The sequence below is a fragment of the Manacus candei genome, unplaced genomic scaffold, assembly GCF_025592945.1.
Source record: "Manacus candei isolate 608988 ecotype Guabito, Panama unplaced genomic scaffold, ASM2559294v1 h1tg000002l, whole genome shotgun sequence".
Classification (NCBI taxonomy): domain Eukaryota; kingdom Metazoa; phylum Chordata; class Aves; order Passeriformes; family Pipridae; genus Manacus; species Manacus candei.
Genome location: NW_026138050.1, coordinates 16,744,235 through 16,765,499, shown reverse-complemented (window position 1 = coordinate 16,765,499; position 21,265 = coordinate 16,744,235). Strand labels below are relative to the sequence as shown.

Sequence of the window (21,265 nt, the reverse complement as noted above, 5' to 3'; positions counted from 1 at the left end):
CTTGCTCGGGGGACTTTTCTCATCCCAGGAATGGAGTTCCATGCCTGAATGCTGCTCACAGCCCAGGCTCTGACTCTGACTGATGCCAAAAAATCAGAAAAGAAACTATAGGTTCGTTTTGAGTATAGAAAGCCAAAAAAGCACACATGTTTATTTCAGTGCTGGCTGCATCAGAAAAAAATTCCTAAGGGTGCACCCTGAACCACACAGCTTTCATAACTTTATACAACTCTCTAATTACACATTCAAGGATTACCTCACCTGTTCCACCCCATTTTCCACCCACCGTACGCCCCCCTGGAATTGCTTCAGAGGTCGTAAAGTGGCCCCTGGTGCCAGGCATCAACATCTTTCTTGCTACGTTCTTCTCTTGACTCCTAGATTTCCTGCCTTCTGGAACTGGCTCAAGGCCTAAACCCAGTCTCGTGGATCTGTTTTGTCTTCTTTCTCGCATTTTATCCGTCCCTTCACAGGTGCAAGAACTGTCTCTGTTTTTATCACAATTCTTGCTTGTAAAGAATCGAGTGCTGTGTCCAGTTCTGAACCCCTCAATTTAGGAAGGACACTGAGGTGCTGGAGCAGGTCCAAAGAAGGGCAACAAGGCTGATGAAGGGACTGGAGCATAAGTCCTATGAGGAGAGGCTGAGGGAGTTGGAGTTGTTCAGCCTGGAGCAGAGGAGGCTCAGGGAGACCTTGTTGCTCTCTACAACTCCCTGGCAGGAAGGTGGAGCCAGGTGGGGATCAGTTTCTTCTCCCAGGCAACCAGCAGTAGGACAAGAAGGCATAGTCCAGGGGAGATTTAGGTTGAACATTAGGAAGAAATTTTTTACAGAGAGAGTGATCAGACATTGGAATGGGCTGCCAAGGGAAGTGGTGAATTCACCGTCTCTGGAGGTTTTTAAGATGAGACTGGATGTGGCACTTAGTGCCATGGTCTAGTAGGCAAGGTGATGTTGGGTCAAAGGTTGGACTTGATGATCTCACAGGTCTTTTCCAACCCGTTTGATTCTGTGATTCACAAAAAACTATAAACTATGCACTTTCCCTTGAGAACTTCCAACCTTACTAAAACACATGAGTTCTACGGCTAGCACCCTCCTTTTAAAATGCTTAGTCTAAGACACATAAATTCTATGGCTATCAGTTTCTAATAATTAAGTATTCTTAATTTTACTCCTATACGACCTGGGGCACAACCTCAACGTTGCCTTAATCCTCCCAAACCCTGATTTTACCCAGGCTGTTGAACGTTCCTGACCTAGTAGCTGGATCTCCTCAAAACCAGATTTTTTTTCTATCCCAAACGCTGTTTCGGATACACACCTCAAACAGCCAAGCCAGGCTCCCCTCGGCCCCGCTCGGCCCCTCTCGGCTCCCCTCGGCCCCGCTCGGCCCCTCTCGGCTTCCCTCGGCCCCGCTCGGCCCCGCTCGGCCCCTCTCGGCTTCCCTCGGCCCCGCCCGGCTCTGCCCGGCCCCGCCCGGCTCTCCTCGGGCCCGCTCGGCCCCTCTCGGCTCCCCTCGGCCCCGCTCGGCCCCTCTCGGCTTCCCTCGGCCCCGCTCGGCTCTGCCCGGCCCCTCTCGGCTCCTCTCGGCCCCGCCCGGCTCTGCCCGGCCCCGCCCGGCTCTCCTCGGGCCCGCTCGGATCCTCTCCCTCAGCCGCCGCCATGGCCCGCAAGAAGCTGCACCGGCCCATCGCCGCCATGGCCAGGAAGATCCGCGAGTACCGCGCGCTGAAGGAGCGCCCGCGGGACTCTCAGCGCTTCGCCCTGGACTACGAGACCATGCGGCGGCCGCTGACGCAGAAGCGGCTGCCGGTGCGGGCCTGGGAGGACGTGCGCAACGAGAACCGGCTTTTCGCGCTGCTCTGCCGCCTGCCGCGCTTCGGCGTGGGCCGCACCGTCACCCGCAAGTCCTGGCTGTGGGCGCACGACGAGCCCTGCTACTGGGTCATCACCAAGGTGAAGGCGGACTACACGGCCGAGGTACCCGCCCTGCCCCATCCCCGCCCCCCGGGACCCGCGCCCGCCGCGCCCTGCCCTCAGCGCGATCCGCTTTTCTTTGCAGGACATGGACCATGGAAGAGCCTGGGGCTACCTGACCTTCAGAGGTGAGTCCGGCTCGTTTTCCCACCGACGTGGAGAGCACCGGGAGGGCGGCAGGAAAAACGGCGGCCTCTCCCAGCCTGGGGAATTTGTGGGTTTTTTTCCAGATCTGCTAATGGGAAAAGAAGTTCCCCCTTGTTTAAGTTTCAAAAGCTGGGATCTAGCTCCCTCGGAGTGTCTTTCTGAGGACTGCTGTGGGAGACCCAGTGCAAGATGACCCTGGGGAACAGCAGCACTGACAGTGCTAGATGAGCTGACAGACTGCTCAGAGACTTTGAAAGCAAGACACAGAATGAGCACATGGGGGTGGTCCGGGTAAAGCTGTCACTAAAAAGCTGCAGTGGCAAGCAGCTTATGTTACTGGAATTTTTAATTAATGCTTGGAGTTGAATGAGTGGATTTCCCTTTTTAGAGCTGCTTTATATTAGGTATACAATTGTCTCTTACAGGAGTTACTGAAATAGTTCTAGTTCAAAGGTTTTGAAGTTGTTGGGCACTTTTAACACTCGATTTTCCAGATAACTTTCATCAGTGTAGAGAGAAATTACTCTCGTTCCTTAGCCATGGAAATGGAAGCTGAGAGAGATGAAATGACACTTTAAATTAAGAGAGGGAGTCACCCATAGTACTGAAACAACTTGCCTGTAGTCCTTTCAGCCTGTTTCTGTTTTGATTTCCAATGACAGAAGTAAGATCCCATAGTATAGCAGGGGAGATCCTGTCCAACCCTTTGAAAACTCCATTTACTCTTACTGTTGCAGCATTTCGGGTGCCGAAGAGTTGACACTTGCTGTGTTTCCCGGAAGGAGTTTGTTGTGACGGTGTTGCCCACTGGTGTTCCTCATCTTTTCCCAGGCAAAACTGAAGAGGAAGTGAGAGAGATTGATAAAGTCATGTACCATGACTGGCGTATGGTGCCCAAGCACGAGGAGGAGGCCTTCAAGAAATTCACCCCAGTGCCTGAGGAGACTGTTCGGTTCCTGCCGTACCCGCCGCTGCTCCGAGCCATGATCCTTGCCCAGTGGCAGAAGGAGGGAAAACCAATCACAGAGGAGCCAGTTATTGATCTGCAGAAGGTCCTGGCCACTCCCCGAGAACGGGCAAAGAAAAAAGCTACAGGGACACCTGTATAAAGACTTTTTCTGTGTCCCCAGCTTCTTACATGCCTCTCACTGCCTGTTAGAAGCCCAGTGCATGGGGATGTACAAATCTTCGTTCGCGAAGCCTAGCCATGATGATGCATGGGGACGTTACAGAGACCCCCGTGCCCACCATGGTAGGGTGTAGCCAGGTTCCCTGGCTTTCTCCCCAGCCCTGTACAGTCACCTCATCTCAAAAGGAAGATGCAGATATATTCAGACTCCTTTTCCGTAACATTGGTCTCAGTCAGCAGAGGAACCTTCTTGGTTCCCTGAGTAGTCTCTGAATACACAGCTCCTGTCAGCCAGCTGCAATTCTTTGGAGCATAATTTTCTTTATAGCCTGAAAATTAATCTTTTGACAACATTTTTTAGATAATTTGGGTCCTGCATGAATCACATGGAAATGACTAATAACATCACAGTATTTCAGAGAGCTGTGAAGAAATGTATCTGCAAATGAAAATAAATGTTGTCTTAATTCTGCAGCACAGTTCTAAGAAAACTTGGGAATTTTTTTCAATGCCTGGAGATTATCATCTGCAGAACCATTAGCGTACCAAACACAGGCACAGCATCAGGTTCTCTGAACACTGCAGAATGATCTGGGTCACTTGCTTAGGATGGCAGTGCACATGAGGAGCACAGTTGGATAGTAAGCTAATCCAAAGCTATCCATCCATAGCTACTCCAGAGATGGCTGTCGAGAGATAGGAGAAATTATTTTAGTTTTGGTGATGCAAAGGATGCATGATTGACTTTTACCATTTGAATCAGCCAATCACAAATGACTCCTGTTTCAGGGCAGCGCTTTGTGAACATTAAAACATGCAGCTCCTGAGCACAGTTCCTGGCAGTTCATCTTCTCTTGCTGCCTGTGGATGCTGCTGCTGTGTCAGGGGTTGTTGGAGGGTCTGGTCTGGATGTGGATGGATGGGGCACAGGAGCTGTTCTGGTCTGTAGATCAACTCCCTGCACAGAAGTAACTGTTTAGTTTCTGTGTCTGCCGTAGCAGATAGTCAGGAAGTGGTGTTCCATTTGCTGCAGCATCCCAAAATCACAATTAGCCTGAGGGGATTTAGAGAGGGAGAGCACAAACGACTCTGCTCCACCCAGTGTTCCCTGGATGGGACTGAGGAATGTGTGGCCCCAGCCAGCAGGAAATAACTGCCATCAGGTAGGAGCACAGGATTGACATCGGTGACCTGGATTCCCACAGGGCTCCCCACCCAGAGGCTCCTGAAGGATTAAGGTGCTATGGAATAAGAGGGAAGGCTTTACTTGTGAGTTAAAGCCAGTCCTGTGACAAGATGTAGAGGCTGGGAAGAGCTGAGCCCCTGTTTGCCTGTAGTGGCAGAACATGTGCCAGGACTAGTTCTCTGGCTTTGGAAGGAATGGGAGAATCCAGGGAAGGGAGAATCCAGAGCATTACCACAGACAAAGAGTTTGAGACTGTGAGCCTTCCCACAGCTGTGGCTGGAAGGCAGCTTGGCTGGTTCTCAGAGCCTCCAGTGTCAGGCACTGTGCTGAGCTGATGGCTCCCGTCCTCACCAGGATGGAGGTGCTACTGAACTGACACACAAACTGAGGCTGAGCAAGGAGGGAGAGAGCTGTGGGTGTGAGTTAGATGGCATGAGTAGAACAGTCTAGTCCTCTCTACTGCACAGCTGGGATCTGAACAGAGCCCTAGAACAGGCTTCCCCTGAGGGAGCACAGGCCCACTGAGCCTGCCCACAGGGGGCAGAGCCAAGTCTGGTCGCAGCATCCCCCAGCAGCCCCAGACAAAGCAAGAAGTAGCCATGACCAGGGGATACCAGGGAGTCCAGCCAGGATCAAAAGCAGATAGAGCTGATAACACCATAAGGCGTAGAGGCATCCAACAGTTTGGGTGGGGAGGGACCTCTGAAGATGATCTAGTTGAGCCCCTCCAAGTCCAAGGGGTCCATCCAGGAACAGCTAGGGACAGACACAGCTACAGGCATATTGAAGGCCCCAGTTCATGTTTAAATGAGGCTCCTGGGCCATAGGAGGAAAGGGCCTCTGTTACAGCTGGTGGTTTAGGTGGTGCTGATCAGGACAGTCATGTCCGGCTGGTGACCTTAACACCTGGGGGAAGGGTGCGCAGCCTGACAGCCTTGCCCAGTGGTGAAGGTCCCTTCCAGGAAGCTGCACAGCCCATTTGCCACTGGTTGGATTCCACGTCCAGAACATGCTGTGAGCTTTGCTGGCCCTCCCAAACCTGTACAGTTACCTCACATTTACCAGTATGGGGGGGGGGGGGTTTGTCTGAGGGATGATGGCAGTGACCTGCTTCCTCACCCACCCTGGTGGGTACCAGACATATCTGCACTTCACCTAGAGCCCTGCTCAGACTGCTCCTGGCCTTATTCAAGGGTGCAGCCCCAGGAGTGCAGGACTGGTCTCAGCACCTGTTTCCAAACTGTGGTTGAGATGCCTCCACTAACGCTGGAGGCATTGCCAGTTGTATGACACCCTGTCCTGTGCTGCCCCACAGTGCATGTGTTGGTCATGGATGAGACTCACTTCAGGGCCCCCTGCTCAGGGCAGAACATGCTCCTGTTGTAAGGAGGTGGCTCCCTTGTACACTGCCACGTACAGCCCTTGAACTACCGGTTCTACAAAATATGGAAGTGTCCAAGTGCTGCTGGGGCTGAGGAGCTCCCTCCCCACAATGTCTGACGCAGATGCCTAAGGGACTGTGAAGTGCCACCCTGTATCATGTTGAAAGCTGACCTGATGTGTTAACCCTGGCGGTTCACCTGAAGGGGTCACCCTGACAGAAGCTGCAGCAAGCCAGCAGATGGATGCTTCTCTGCTCTCATATTTCTGAAGTTGTTCCACCTTTAATTTCCAGCTTTTATTTCTGCCGCTGGCAGAAGCTACAGATTGCATTTGGCTTGCTGGACCAGCCCCTTCTGCTGTGACTCTGTGAGCCATCCACACCTCATTTCTTGCCACTAAACTGCTCAACAACGGTGAACACTTGAGCTGCATTCCCACCCTTTTTAAGTGTCCCACTCTTAAAAGACTGAGAAGCAATCCCAGTGCTTTCACAGGAACACAATGCACTGCCCAAGATGATGTTAACACGTTTATTACATACAGAACAGATATGGTTTGTTGTTGATAGCATAGGGGACAAAGCATGGGAACGTATTCATACAGCAGGCTCTTTACAGAATGCCATCTTCAGACCGAACAGCGGAGTTTACAGGCCTTGAGACACTTTTTAAAATCCTTTTGTAACATACAAGATACTTTACATACATCACAGTGGAGATATGACAGGGAAGTGTGCTGAAGCCAGTCAGTTCTCACCTTGATGCCCAGCAGCCACCCAAGGCTGCAGGAGCTGCCAGCAGAGGCCGGGTCTCCCCCCTGGAGCTGCCCCTCTGGGCCATGTGCTTCTCTTGGAGGAAAACATGCACCGAGCTGGAAAGGAACCTGGTGGTAGAGGCCCCAGACTGATTTCCTCATGTTGCCAGAGCCCAGTGGGTGACAGGAGACCAAGTGCTGTCCCTTCAACTGCTCAAACCAGATACAGAACAAACAGTCAGAGGTACAAATGTTACAATTCTGATTTTCCTACAAAAGAGTTGACAGAGTGAAGGAACTGGACTCTACCGGGGCTTTTTTTCTTTTTTTTTTTTTTTTTCCCTTCAACTAGCCCAAATTCTGAAGTTTATCTGGCCCTAACTGATGAACATGACAGTGGAATCTGTGCTTTAAATGTTATATTCTTAACTTCAATGCACTCTGTGTTGGGACCCAAAGAGCTCTTCCTAGCAGAAAGCATATGGGGAAAGTGAATGAGAAGCCTGGCATGGTCAGCAGTGGCCCAGTGAAATGTCCCTGGTGAAAGGTCCCCCCACATGCAGATGGTGACTCCAGGTATCCCTTAACCCAGTGCCAGCCACAGAACCCAGTGTGCTGATGCCTGGAAGACTCTCTCCAGCTGGATTCCTGCCTTGGGGAGGACTGGTGTGGGTGGTGTGTCACCAGCACTGCTCACAGACAGCCATGGGCACCACTGCAGCTGGCTGAGGCCTCTAATTCACCAGCGATGTTGCTTGCCTCCTTGCAGGGGCAATGTAATCCCCAGCCTTTCCTGAACTGTGGATCCAAAAATCGTTTCAGTGCTGCTGCATCAGCAGAGATGCCACCTGTTAGAGCATCACCTGGGAACATGGCATCCCTGCAGCACAGCAGGAGCTTTAGACCACAAGCCTTGTGAACAGCCTGGTCCATGGCAGCAAGCACGGGACACAGCTATGAGCTTTCTGGGAGATGGAGGCTTGCCCAGTTGTCCCTATACTGTCATAAGGATGTCCCTGTGAACCCCAGAGTGCTGCACAGCTCAGGGAAGAAACAAGATGACCACCAGGAGCTTCCAAATTCATCACTAACAACTGCGACTTGCCCTAGTCCTGCACATTCAGAAAGGAGTCCTCTGGGGACATGGAACTTGTCCTTGTTGGATGGGACTGTTTCTGCTGACAGAAAGGGGGAACACACCACTGCCTCTACACCTGGAGCTGCCACATTCTGCACCTTGAGCTCAAAACCACTCTCCCTGGCCCCGTATTTTTGCACATCTGCCATTGCCCAGCAGTGCTTACACAGGGAGGGCTGTCACCACTTCTCTAAGGGGCTGTCAACTTTTTTCAGGAGTCAGAAATTTCCAGCTTTTTAAACTACTTACTAACACAGTTAGTGTTAGATAAAAGATGCTGGGAAATCTGTCCTCAATTCCTTTTTCTATGTGACTTCAGGTGAGACACGGCCTTTCTGTACCTTGACTGCACATCCAGTCTTTCCTAACTGACAGCCAATCTGTTTTCCTGTGAAAACAGAGATCTCCTTCCAGCAGTTCCTGGGAAGGGGACATAACCTTGAGTCAAGGCAATGTCAATGTGTTAATGAGAATTCATAGCAGATCACCACCCTCTGCCCTCGCATGTGTTTTAAAAGCCACCAAATGCAATGCAGAGATAACTTTCTTCTGAACCTTTCAGAACCAACTCGGGAGTTCTTTACTGCCTGGCATTTTTAGAACGGGGAGTTAGGTGTTGCCTTTTCTGCTCTTGAAAAAGCAGTGTTCCAGTACCCCTTTGCTACCACAGCCATGTGGCCTCCACAATCAAACACCCATTTGCCATCTGAGGCCACCAAACAATCCTCTTGGGACACACACACAGGCACCCAGCACATAGCTGCTGAGACAACAGCAGCAGCAGAGGACAGGACCTTCCCACTGCAAGGACAGAGGATATGAACCCCACAGTAATGGTGCTGCTGCCTCCTCCAGCCCAGCAGCAGAAGGGCTGCCCAAACCATGATGCTCCTTTCTACTGAGGCCTCCTTGGACTTATCTGCTCTCAGTCCATGGGATGTTATTCTGTGCTTAAGGGTGGATAAGGTGGAGAGTCCACTGGTGAACTAGAAGGGATTTCTGCTGTGGTGCTGTAGAAGTGATTCACCACCAGTGCTTTGCAGGGGATGCCTGGGGACACACTTCTTTCTCATGCAGGTGGGAGTGAGGCAACCTGCCCGAGAACCTGAGCCACCCCGCTCTAGCTGGGCAAAGGCTTCCCACAGTCCTGGCTCCAAGCTCACTTCACGATGCGCTGCCATTTCTCTCCTTGCAGATGCCAGCTCCAGAGCAGAACAAGAATCCAACCATGCTGAAAGCACACGGGCCCGAGATGAAAGCTGCGAGTTCCGAGGGGGTCACAGTCTGAGGCAGGAGCCGTTGCAGTTGTCCGGGGTCAGTTTCCAGCAGGAGTTATAATGCAGGCGTTCTGTATGTACATCTTGGCATTCAGGCGGGAGGAGGGACACTTACATTGAGGGGAAGGAGGAATTCTCACTCAGGGATATATGATACCTGCCACACAATAATGTGGCTCCGTTCAGCCTTGGAAAGTACTGGCTTCACCTGTGTGGCATCTCCTGCGTTTTCCTCTGTCTCATCATCTTCCCCATCCCCTGGAGAGAGAAAACAGAGAGTAAAAATGGCAAGAAAGAAAATCCCATAGTGCACTGTTCTGCAATACTCCAAAGTGGCCAATACTATTACAGTCCCAGCAGTCTGACAACAGACACCATGAGCTGAGACGTTCCTCTGTGCCCGAAGAACAATTACAGCAAGACAATGCTTTTCCAAAGTCGGATTGCATGGATGGGAGAAACCAGCTCCAGCAGCAGCAAAAAACACCCTTCTTTTCAGGGAGGCCAACTTTTAGACACAGAGCACCCTCAGCAGCACGGGTGATCCCAGTGGGGCAGCAACATTTGGAGCCAGTGGCACAGAGGGGTTTGTTTTTTCCAGAGCCATCCACACAGTCATGTGGTACTGCAGGCACAGGGCAGAGGTTGGGAGCCTTGCGCTGTGCAAGGAAAATCTTTATCTGCCCTCACAGCTAGATGCAGGAGAAACAGAGTTTGTGGGGGTTTTCTGCTTTGGCTCCCCACAGCAGCGATGCCTCACTCCATGACCACAGCCACGCACCCTCTCCCCTTCCAGGTGCCTCCCACCACAGGCACTCACCGATCCGGAAATCGATGTACCCTTCTCCTCCACTCAGCACAAGGACGTTCTTCAGCTTCTGCCCCTCGGTCTCGGTGGCTGCTGTGCTGGGGTTCTCCGAAGGGCTGTCCAACACACTCCCATTCAGGGTCGCAAGGACATTACCTGGGAGAGGACAGAGGTGCTGTCAGTGCCTCTGCTCAGCCTCCACGCAGTTCACACACACGCAAACACGCCAGGCAGACAAGTTCCTTCTGCTGGTCAAATCTGGCAGTCGCTGCAGTTTAAACCCCTGTGTGTGAGCCACAGGAAGTGCCAGTCATGGCCTGCACCCCCATCTGCTGCAGAGCAGCTCCAGTCCCCGTTACAGAAGGGATGGCAGAACAAGCCCCTGCTGAGGAAGGGCTCTGCTCATCCTTACCAGGCACAGAGACGAAGAATTTGACAGCATCCCGGTGTCCATGGAAACAGAGCTGTGCCTGAGCCATAGAGCAGTAGGGAATGAAGCTGCTGGCCGATTTGTCACTGTTGTCATCACCGTACACGTGGATGACCCCACCAGAGCGGCTGCCCTCTCCAGAGGTTGGTGAGGTCTTGTTGGCTGGGGATAGGGAGGAAGAACATCATCAGTGATAGCTTTGAGTCCCCTTTACAGAAGGGACTCAATCAAAGAGAAAACTCATGAGCCATGAAGGAAGACCTTTAAAGGCACAGGTCTCTTAAAGGTCTTGTGTGAATGATGTGATGGAGGAGACCACACCAGATTACAGTCCCTCTCTTTTAGACTGAGGCAAGCTAGACTGGTGTCCCAGTGAAGGACTCACCAGCAGTGATTCTGTCCAGCCTCCAGAATCACCCACTGTCCTAGTATCAGCCTTGGTTTTTTGTACTTGGCAGGGTATCCAATGGTGTCCACTGTTCCCAGAGACACCCAGGGCACCTAGAGGAGAATTACTGCTATTCTCTGAATAGGTGAAGTTGCTCGGTTTCCAAGTCAAGTCCTTTGCTCATGCCCAGCTGTGAGCATACGTGCTGCTGAAAGCAGTCTCTGGGTCTGGTGAAGCCTCTTGGCCCAGTCAAAGCCATCACAGAAGTGAAGTGAGTTCCTTCCTCAGTTCTTGATTTAACCATGACACCAGAAAATCAAACTACTCCAGCAATGAACATCTGAAACGTGTTCACCATCCACAGTTTCCAAGGATTTCAAGGTGGGCTCAGGGGCCTGCATCTTTCATGTCCAGGCTCAGAGAATGTGAAAGTTTCCAATCACCAAGCAACAGAGACCAGTGCTCAGAGCTCAGAACAGGGCATGCTTTCCTTCTGCATACACCCACATCAGTACAACAGGAACAGCACTAAAATCAGGCAGCTTTCAATGAAGCTTGATTGCTTCATTAATTATCTGTAGTTCTGTATTTTGACTTGGGCTGGATTTCAGTTATTAAGTGATTTGGACAAAGGAGACTTTTCCCTATCAGGCTCAAGCAAGGATGGCAAGACAAGTACAAATACTTTGCTGGAGGAATGAGAATCAGTGTGTATACAGTATATGGCTTTTTACTGCAACTTATATCAGATGCTTTAAAATGAGGAGACACATGTTGACAGTGCTTCTGGACAGCCATATATATTTCTTTGAGTGAAAAAAACCCCTAATTTCTGACCCTGGAAAGGCATAAATTTAAACTAAGACCCTGCCTTAGCTGGGCAAACAAACAGTTTGAACTTAGCTTTGAACAAACCCAAACAGTTCTTCATGTTTATCAAGTCCTCTTGGGTTAAACATTTGGTTGATGACTTGCAGCTGGCAGGTGCCACAGCACCTCCTGCCCTTGGCCTGCAACTGATGAGAGAAACATCCTTGGAAAAACAAGGATGACCAAGGAAGACCTTGGAAGAACACTCTACTCCTGCTCCCTGGAACCCTCTGACTGAATGAACCTCTTGAGATGAGTCCCCATCTCAAACCTGGCCTACCACAGCAAGGGAACCACTGATGAAAAATAAATTACTCTTGACACAAAAAAACCAGATGGATAGCTGATGAGATGGTAAAAAATGTTTATAGCTTTGGGAAATGAGGATATTTACGTGACTGTCTTTGGTTGCTTTTCTCCAGTGTGACTTACAATGAAAGAGTGATGAGCAAAAAATGGATGGAGAGAGCTGAACAGCAGGATGGAAGGGTGGGAGAGCGACTGCGATGGGAGGCAGGTGCGGAAGGAGTGAGAGCTGAGGAGAAGAGGCAATGGACTTACCCCGGAGCCCAAGGAGTTGGCCTCGGTGGAGGACTACAGCTAGGCACAGGCAGGGAGTGGGAACACAGAGGGGCACAGGAAGTGACGGGCAGGAGAGGAGAGAAGAAAAAGGTGATTACTGGGAGATAATTCAGGGGGCAACAGAAATAGTGAAAAAAACCTAGAGAAACCACCACAGGATCTCTGATGTAGTTCACACCTACACTGTTCTTGCTCACTTGGCTCTTACCTTACAGGGACAAATGTGGTATCTGAGATGGGAGAGGGACTGTGTCACAAGGATCCACTGCTGTATTTCTAGTGAGACCTTCCTGCTTACCACATTTTTACAGGAACACCCAAAGATAAAGCAATTGTTTGACAGCAGGGAAAAGGCTTAACTCAGATTAAGGACAGCAGCCCCAAGACAGAATGGGCTTCAGAACAGGGACTCGGAAATGAGACTGAGATTGCAATGCACGAAGAGGACTGTGTCACTGCCCTCCTGGTGTCAGCCCCAGGCACATCCAGCTCCACTGGCCTCAGAGATCATCCCTGACTTCCAGGAGGATTACAAGAGGTTTGCTCCTTTTATACAAGAGCTATTTGCTTCTCAGCTTTCCTGTGAGCAGTGGTGAGAAAACGTAAATTTGACTGCTTTCTAGTGAAAGCAATTGCAAGCAGCCTCAAATCCTACTCCCCCGTGGTGATCTGGAACAGACTGTCAAAATAAGATGCAAGATGGGCAGGTACAGAACAGGATTACTAAGAGCTTCAACTAAACTTCCAGCTCTGGAGATGCACCTATTTATACCTACTGCTGGGTCCCCTCCCCAGGCTGGATTTGGTGTAGGATACCAATTTCTAATTGACTGATGTAGTTGAGCCCTAATTTGAGTAAATCAAGCTTTTCTAAGGTCAGTTTCTGGAAAATACTGCTATGGAGATATTTAGATGTCTATGCCAAAATAAAATTTCCAGGGACATCTTCCTGGTGACTTCTCATCCCACAGCCTCCTTTTGGAGACTACAATTCCCAAAGCTTTCTCCTGCTTCACAGTAGCTACAGAATCAGTTCATATCACTCTGCTCTGTCAAGGTCATGCTCTAAAAAGAAGACTGTAGGGATGGTAGAGATGTCCCCCCACGGAGGAAATAGCTTCAACTGAACTGAAAAGGGCAGAAACAAATACCTGCTTGGTTTTAAATAGGTTACATCCGTTCAACCGAACACTTAATTCCTTAATAAAGAAGAGTTACACCAAGTCCAGGGCTGCTCACACTTCGGGCTCTTCTCCCTGAACACAGCTACGATCAAGGGGTATCAGATGTTGGGAAAGCATCAGCCTGCCCAAGCCACCCACAAGTAACACCCAAAAGCTTCTTTTTTTAGTGGGGGGATGCAGAAGTACCTTCCATAAATGTCACTTACTCTCTGTCAGGGGAATGGAGATGACGACACCGTTCCCGGTGCCCACCCAAAGGCGGTTGCCAGCGATGAGCAGGGCTGTGATCCGCACGAAGGAGAAACCCAGCTTTCCAGTGCCTAGGAAGTATGAACGAGAGTTGGGGAGTCAGTGATGATTCTGGGCAAGGTCTGCTTTGGGCAAATTCTGCTCTGATCTCAGTAAGTAACAGACCACTTTCTGACACGCCCCACTGCCTCACCCAGCATCTTGCTGACGTAAGGCTCGATGTCGACATCCTGCAGGTGCTGATGGCTGTGGGCATGGTAGAGCCTCAGGGTGGAGTCCAGACGGATGGAAACCCACACTCCATCTCCAATCCATGCCAGCTGTCGCACCTGGCTCTCTCGCCGAGGGTGGGCATCAAAGGATTTCTGAAACAGGTGAACCAACATGAGTTCACAAAAGGTTTGCCATTATCTACACATATACTCCATTTTCCTCAACTGAGATCACTTGTTTGGGTTCCAAAGCTCTTGGAGAAGCTGTGTTAATGCCAGCTGACCACAGCAGTTTACTACAGGACACAGAAAATCCCTCGCTTGAGCAGCTTTGGAGAGTGGATGGTCTTTGCAGACCAGTTCAGGAGCAAGGGCTTTCAATGTACTTAATAGAAAAGGAAAACACACAACTCCAGGATAAATTCCAAAGATCAAATTGCCTTGGCTCACTGATGTGAACTTCAGATCCAGCACTTTTTCTCTTCTTGACAGGATTATTTCAAGCACTCTCAGACAGATTTGTACCAACACCACTGTACTGAATTTCAACCAAAAGGCTCTAAAGATCATTTTTTCCTTAGGTAGCTGGGATCACGGGGGCTTGCTAACTGTACTGTTCCTCTGTGCCACAATGCCTACAGATGAAGCCTCAGACCACATGTGAAGGGTCACTGTCAAGCACATACCTATGTTTTGACAGTACGTGGCCTCATAGACTCATGAGTAAAGGCAAAGAAAATGCTCAGTTTAGACTTATCTAAAGAATTATGTTCTGCAAAGGGAGGAAGGAATAAATACCTCCTGGCAGATTGGATCATAAATGACCCAGACTGACAGTTTGGGTTCTGCAGTAAGCAATGACAACCCAAAGGTTCTGCATTTCACACAGTGCAGCAGAAAACAGCTGTAAGAATAAATACAATACAACGCGTGTGCGTGCACAGACACACATGTGCTCTCTTACCTCAATCTGCATCGTCTTTGGCTGGATAACATGGATTTTGTTCTTGTAGCCACACCAGACTCTATCGTAGACCACAGCCATGCAGCGGATCGAGTGGTGAGTGTGGCCGAGATCCATCAGGTGGTAATTACTGAGATCCCACTGGCCATCTGAGGTGAAAAGCAAGTGTGGAAAGATGCATCTCCACCATGACATGTCAGCATACAACAGAATCCTCTACCTTTCCCTGTATATTCGGGTATATAGGCTTAGTCGGTACTCAAATGCTCAGTTGGCTTATGTCTGTGACTTTCCCATGCCTCCATACTCCTGCTTCAGGCACAGTCTTACACTGATGAAACATGCAATAATAAAGTTTAATTTGGTGTCTAAAAGTGCTCCAAATCAGTATCCTTTACTGCAATGAAACAAACAGGCTTCTCTAACAAGTACAAAAACCAGCAGGAGAAGAAGACTTGAAAAGGAAATGGGCCATACAGTCCTTGTAGTGAGGCTTCCTCACATCACAGACATACAACATAATTCCCTCAAAGTGTCAAACCCAGGATAAGGAATCAGATCTCCCTGCTCCCACCGTTATTTCTAACTAACCAGGCAGATATTTGTGTCCTTCACAGACAGTCAGTCTCTCTGTCATGAAGCTTTATCTTATTTCTGATGGGAACAATTTTGATGTGTCAATGGTCAGGCTTGAGCTCGTGACAAAAGCTGAATCAAAGTTTGAATTGCATGAACCCAGAAGTCTCTATATTTCAGCTCGCTGAATGAACTGCTACTCAAGGAATAACTAAGCTCTTTATACGCCAACATTAGTCACAGTTAGCAAATTCCCAAGAGCTGTCAGGTATGAACACAGCTAAGAAACTGCTCAAGCCATAGGGAAACAAAACCCACAGAAGTGAAGAGCAACAGAAATTGAATTTACCAAGTGTGCCTCAAGCAACTGCACAGCATATGTATTTCTAAAAGTGTCATATTTACTCTACATGTGCTACACAGCCCATACACACACATTTTCGTTCAGAATAGCTCAGGAAGCGGTGTTAGTGTAAGCCTGGGATGGTTTAGGATAGCAATTATGTGTATAACAGCTATGTGTTTTAACTCTGTTTGTACTGCTGCACTTTCAGCCAAATTTTGTTTTCTCTATTACATTGATTCTTACCTTCTCCCCGGTGGAATATGGCTAGCGTTCCATCTGCTAGAGCAACCAGGACCCTCCCTTTCACATGCCTGAAATCACAGAACAGTAAATGCTTACGAAAGCCTGTAGATGTGAGGGACTAATAAACTCTTCCTGCCATCCATACACACGATCTTTATGTTGTCTTTACAATTCCCAGTCAGTTTAGCACTTGCAGGAACATCTTGCAAGAGGTCACACCTTCATTGCAATAGGATCATCCCTAAATTTTATGTTGAGGAAATTCTTCTCCTTCACAATACAAACCCCATCAATTTCAACAAATTCCCCCTAATTTACTCCTCAGTGAAATTTTGCCTTTCTCTTCCCCACTCACTTCCTCCTGATACTGCTAATCATGTATTCACTAACTTGGTCAGGGCTGGGTCGGGGCTGCAGTTGAGCAGGAAAATGGATCAGTATGAGGCTTACCCATAACGAAAACCTTGGGAAACTTCCCTCACAAACCAAGGCACTTGGGAGAGCAAAGAAAAAGTTATGGCTGCCACATTCCTGGAATTGTTCAAGGCCAGCAACATGGACAGGGCTTGGAGTAACCTGGTCTGCGGCAGGGAGTTGGAACAATTACCAATTAGCAAGGTCCCTTCCAACCCAAACCATTCTGTGGTTCTGTGAGTCTGTGACAAAGAGCTGCTACCACCCCTCTATAGTATCACTTATGCCCTGAACCTTCTCCTGCAGGTCCCTTGGAATGCACACTTACACCAGGCTCAGCACAGAGTCCTTCAGCTTTATTGAGTGCAGACACTTCTTCCAGTTGGACACAGCCGAGTGCACATAAAGCCTGTGAGAGAGGACAAATTGGGGAAGGTGAGCAGCAGGCCCCACACCTTCAGCTTGACCAGGCTTGAGTCTTTTCTTCTGGTAGGAAAGTGAGGTTAAAACCCTCAGACTATGGTGAGCTGAGTAATGAAATGATGAATAAAAACCTTCTCCAGAAACAAGCAGTAAACTAAAGGTGTGTGGACATGAAAAACAGAGCCCAGAGCATGGAGGTGACAGAGATCTGCCAGCTCAAGGGGAACGCACCAGCCATTCTGAGCTCCCAGCCACATGGTGGGGGCAGCACTGGTGCAGGTCCCAGCAGCATCGCTGGTTGGCTCTTGATCTGGCAGTGTTGTGCTGGGCTCCGTCTTCAGCTGCCCGTTCTCCCTGAAGAGGCAAAAGAACAGCATTAGAGGTTTAGCAGCAGCACTGCACAGAATGCCCTCCTAGGCCCACAGCCTGGCACTCACAGGCAGGTGTGGGGCCTTGCAGGCACAAATCGCTTTCCACCCTTTGGTGGTTTTTAATTGCAGATTTGCAATTTGCAACATTTCCTTCCTCCCCCGCCAACAAACAAGTACTTCAAATCTACAGACCCTCACTGAATGTTTAGAAGGACTATTACACAAACAGTATCTTCTCTGTTCATTTCCAACTTCAACAGAAACATCTTAGAGCAACTTGGGCATTTAGAAACAATCTGTATAGGAGACGTCCACTCTGCTCCTCAGGCCCTCACATCAGACTTGTTTGTCTTAAGAATTTCTGGGTGGTGAATATTCTTTCTTGGTTACTTTTACAGCAAATCAGAGGTACTACTAGAATAAATCAATCATCATTTTTACACACAGATCAGAAGGTTCCTTCAGCGGGAACATGAAATGTGCATGTTCTTTGGAAGATCTGTCTTAACCGCAAGTCTGCCTCCATAGTGAGAGGTTAAATACTCGCACTTTAACAGTCTACTCCAGGCTAAGCCATGTTTATTTTCATTTCATTTCCTTCCCTCCTATCATCCCATCTGTAATACTACTTGGGCACAAAACTGATAGAAGTCTGACACTCTAGCAGAAGACCAGGCTGCTTCTCTTATCCCAAAGCTTATGAAAACAGAGCTGATCAGTAACTGAGCCGGCACTCTGACCCCAGTCCTCCTACCCGTTCTGCCTGGGTGCCTGTGCTGGGACAGGGTCTGTGAACACATGCTCGGTGAGGGGCCCGGGCCGGGCCTGCGCCGGCTCTGCCTCACTGGCACTGCTCTCCGGGACCTCCGTAGCCTCTGTTGCCTCCTCAGTAGACTGGGACTGGTTGATCTTCCCATTGCAGATGGGAGCCACCTCACCTGGAGGACAAGGAACAGTGTGAGATGTGCTGGAGAATGAGCTGGTGAGTTAACTATATATAGACACCAGGCTATAGTCAATTCTTTATCTTTCCTTGCCAAACTCAACCAAGCCCTGAGCCTGTGCCACAGACAGCAGCTCATCCAGCATCTTCTGCCTGGATGGGGAACAGAGACCATTTTAAAGTGAGGCACATTCTGTGACTAGCACAACACCAGAAGGTCTCCAGGGCTGTCACCGCAGTATGGAGTCAGCAAGGGCAGCAGTGTGATTTGTATATGAGCTTAATTGGCTTCCTAAGGCTCAGGGGAGAAAGCAATGAGAAGAGCAGCAACTGTAGCAGGGCAAACATCTCACCTGTCCAAAATACTCTGCAGTGAGACTCCCACAGCCAGGGCTGCAGGATGTGGATCAGAGAGAAAAGGAGGGCTCAGAGGAGAAATGTACCAAAAGAGCCTTTGTTCCTCCCGTACCACATTAAGAAACTTCTGGAGGCCTCTTAAGTGTTTAACTTAGGGACAGAAGGATGTGGCTCTAACACCATGGGCTCGTACAAGACTAGCTGTAATTGAACTGTCACTAAATTTTATGTCCCAAAACTCACTCTGTCCCTTGTCCAGCACAGGTGTGTCCCCACGCGAGGAACAGTTGCTTCGTGGCACATTGCAGCGGGTCGCACAGCCCACCAGCGTGATCCCTGCCAAGACACCGTCTGCTCCAGCCGACTCCTCAGGATTCACATCCCCCTCCAGGAAGATCTCGCCCGGGGGATAGTCACTCTCACTGGCCGCTGAAGGGCAAAGAACAGATTCTCACATAAACCAAGCTGTAACTGCTCATTTAATGGAGTTGCCCTCCTGAGGTCACCCTAATGATGGGAGATGCTGACACTTGGGGTTCACCACCCTGAGAGACACCACAGCTTCCACCAGCACCACCATGGCAGATCCCCTCATCCCTAGCATCAGCATCCAGGGCGGGTACAGAGCCCCCCCCAACCTCGGGCAAGGCTCACTCCTGTTCCCAAAAACCCATCTTTTGTTTGTGCCAAAGGAGCAACTTACTGAACACTCAACAGGGAGGGATCTCCACAACAGGAAGGCAAGATCTGGGTTATGGTGTTTGGAGGACACAACAGAGCCCAAGGATTAGTTCCCAAGTGAGGACATCTGCACTCCTCAGTGGGGCAGGCAGGTGACCCAGTGCTGACCCCAGCTTGGGCCCCACTCACCGGGGATGCTGGAAATGCAGAGCACGTGGGCGTTGCAGACAGTGAACTGGTCCACCACAGTGCCGGGCTGGTTGGCATCAATGATCACAACTTTACTGGTGGACAGTGTGCTAGTGAGGATCCAGACACGGCTGGATGTGGCATCCATCTCATGGATCTCCTTTGCCTTTGGGAGAGCAAACACACGGGCCCAATCAGCGCTCCTCCTGGATCAGCCTGAGCCTCAGCAGTGCTTTGGCAACATTTACACATGGTGTAATTTATATTAAATTATATATTCTATTCTATAGTAAATTTATTTTCTGTTTTATATATTTGTATATTAATTTATATTCTAATTTTTACTAATCTAATTTCATTCATATTGCTGCACTAGTACCCAGAGCACTGGACAAAAAGCCTGTCTGGCTCCTCAGGGCAAGAGGAATTTGGCCACTAATTTCTCCGTTGAGATGTCTGACTAATATGTCGCTGAATATTCTTTCAGCCAGAACACCATGAGGCTGGGATGCACCCAACTGATCATCTTAAGCAAGCTGGTCTCAGAAGAGTATAGGGTAGCAGTGTAAGACAGCTGTGGAAAAAAATCCCACAAACCAGAGAGCTGAATTATTATCTGCAAATTACAGTTTGCTTCTTTAAAAAATAAAAAAATAAAAAATAACTTAAGACTATTAAAAACCAGAACTGGATTAAATCTCAAGAACTTCAACTTCTGGCCCGAATGGACTCACAGACTCTGTATCTCTGTTCTTTTAACACAGCCTTGCCTGAATCTATTTTTCTTTTTTTAATTTACAATGATGAGGACTCCATAATCTCCCTGGCAACCTCACCAAGCACTTATTACTACGATTTTTTTCAAAACTCCAAATGTTTCAAAAGCAGAAGTTGGAAAACTTTATCTTGGGTTATTGGTCCCAAATCACACAGAAAGTTACAGAAGAGCCAGAAGACCACAGCCCTGTCCCACAAGTATAAGTCAGAGCATTTTATGGCATAGTACAAAGAGCATTTTATGGCGAAGTACCGAGAGAGGGGTCATGGCAGCGGATGGAATGAGAAAAAACATCAGAGGAAAAAAAACTACCATTTTCTTTTCTGACCTTTTTCTTCTCAGGAGATGTATGGTTACTTTTGTTGTTCTCGCCTTCCACTTCCCTATCACAGGTGAGGGGATCACGCCCAGGATCCAATTTCTGCCCATTCCCAGGCTCCAGTTCCAAAGGTCTCCATCCTGAGAGATTGACTCCAGCTGCACACCACAGCTAAGGAACAGAAACAGGAATCTGAACTAAGAATTCTGCAGGGTCCAGGGTCTCTTTGAATTTAGGCACCTTTGTGGAGAACTGTCAAATGTCAAATATCTAAAACATTTAATTGGAAACACCAGTTCTTGCTGATTTCTAATAGAAGACAATCTGATTTAAAGGAGGTAAGATAGAGGATCTCCGAGCCCCGCAAAAATCACTCCTTTTTAGCAGATGTGACTAAAAGAGTTAAAGAAAATAATAAATCAGGTATGTAACTGAAAACAGGCTTCTGCAATGTCCTCGGTTTTTCCAACTCCGGGGTTCCTAAGTCACTGCAGCAAAGCAAGCCAGGACGTGGCAGATGTTTAATGGGTTCAAACTGACAGTGGGCAGATTTAGATGAGATATTACGAACAAATTCTTCCCAGTGAGGGTGGTGAGGTCCTGGCACAGGTTGCCCAGAGAAGCTGTGGCTGCCCCATCCCTGGAAGTGTGAAAAACCATCTGCTGGTTTAGCTCCCACATAACCAGTGTGGAGTGGAAGCAACTCAGTGCCTGTTTTCTGAAATCAAATCCAGCTAACCTCCTATGAGTTGTTTCCAGTGAGTTTTTTAGGAGAATGCTGGGAACATGACTACAGAAACAAATACTGGATTTATCTAAAACCATAGAGGAAAGATCCCGCACAGAACGTTATCCGAAGGTCACACCAACCTTCCAGAAACAACAGCATAAGAATATTCTTACAACTGAATCCTCAGGATGATTTCTAAAAATCATCTCTGAATGA

General features: G+C 48.9%; 2 protein-coding genes across 34 annotated transcripts in view; one reads left to right on the top strand and one right to left on the bottom strand.

Moving 5' to 3' along the window:
- Positions 1-1,585: 1,585 nt before the first annotated feature.
- Positions 1,586-3,746, top strand: MRPS34 (mitochondrial ribosomal protein S34). The gene is made up of 3 exons (XM_051773225.1): positions 1,586-1,982; positions 2,065-2,107; positions 2,958-3,746. Exons 1-3 carry the CDS (start codon positions 1,665-1,667, stop codon positions 3,233-3,235), a joined length of 639 nt encoding a protein of 212 aa, XP_051629185.1. The 5' UTR covers positions 1,586-1,664; the 3' UTR covers positions 3,236-3,746.
- A 2,594-nt stretch (positions 3,747-6,340) lies between these two features.
- MAPK8IP3 (mitogen-activated protein kinase 8 interacting protein 3) overlaps positions 6,341-21,265 on the bottom strand; it is a 91,403-nt gene continuing 76,478 nt past the window's right edge. For 31 of the 33 annotated variants that reach the window (XM_051769558.1, XM_051769700.1, XM_051769634.1 and 28 more), the window contains 14 exons: positions 20,329-20,490; positions 19,223-19,388; positions 18,596-18,781; positions 17,807-17,990; positions 16,913-17,035; positions 16,587-16,667; positions 15,845-15,912; positions 14,680-14,828; positions 13,697-13,868; positions 13,461-13,574; positions 12,050-12,088; positions 10,213-10,392; positions 9,813-9,956; positions 6,341-9,250 (listed from right to left, as the gene is read on the bottom strand). In XM_051769558.1, coding sequence (XP_051625518.1) covers positions 9,129-9,250; positions 9,813-9,956; positions 10,213-10,392; positions 12,050-12,088; positions 13,461-13,574; positions 13,697-13,868; positions 14,680-14,828; positions 15,845-15,912; positions 16,587-16,667; positions 16,913-17,035; positions 17,807-17,990; positions 18,596-18,781; positions 19,223-19,388; positions 20,329-20,490 — 1,890 coding nt within the window. In that variant the 3' untranslated portion in view covers positions 6,341-9,128. The remainder of the gene's footprint in view (positions 9,251-9,812; positions 9,957-10,212; positions 10,393-12,049; positions 12,089-13,460; positions 13,575-13,696; positions 13,869-14,679; positions 14,829-15,844; positions 15,913-16,586; positions 16,668-16,912; positions 17,036-17,806; positions 17,991-18,595; positions 18,782-19,222; positions 19,389-20,328; positions 20,491-21,265) is intronic. The other 2 variants (XM_051770355.1, XM_051770272.1) reach the window with 1 other exon arrangement.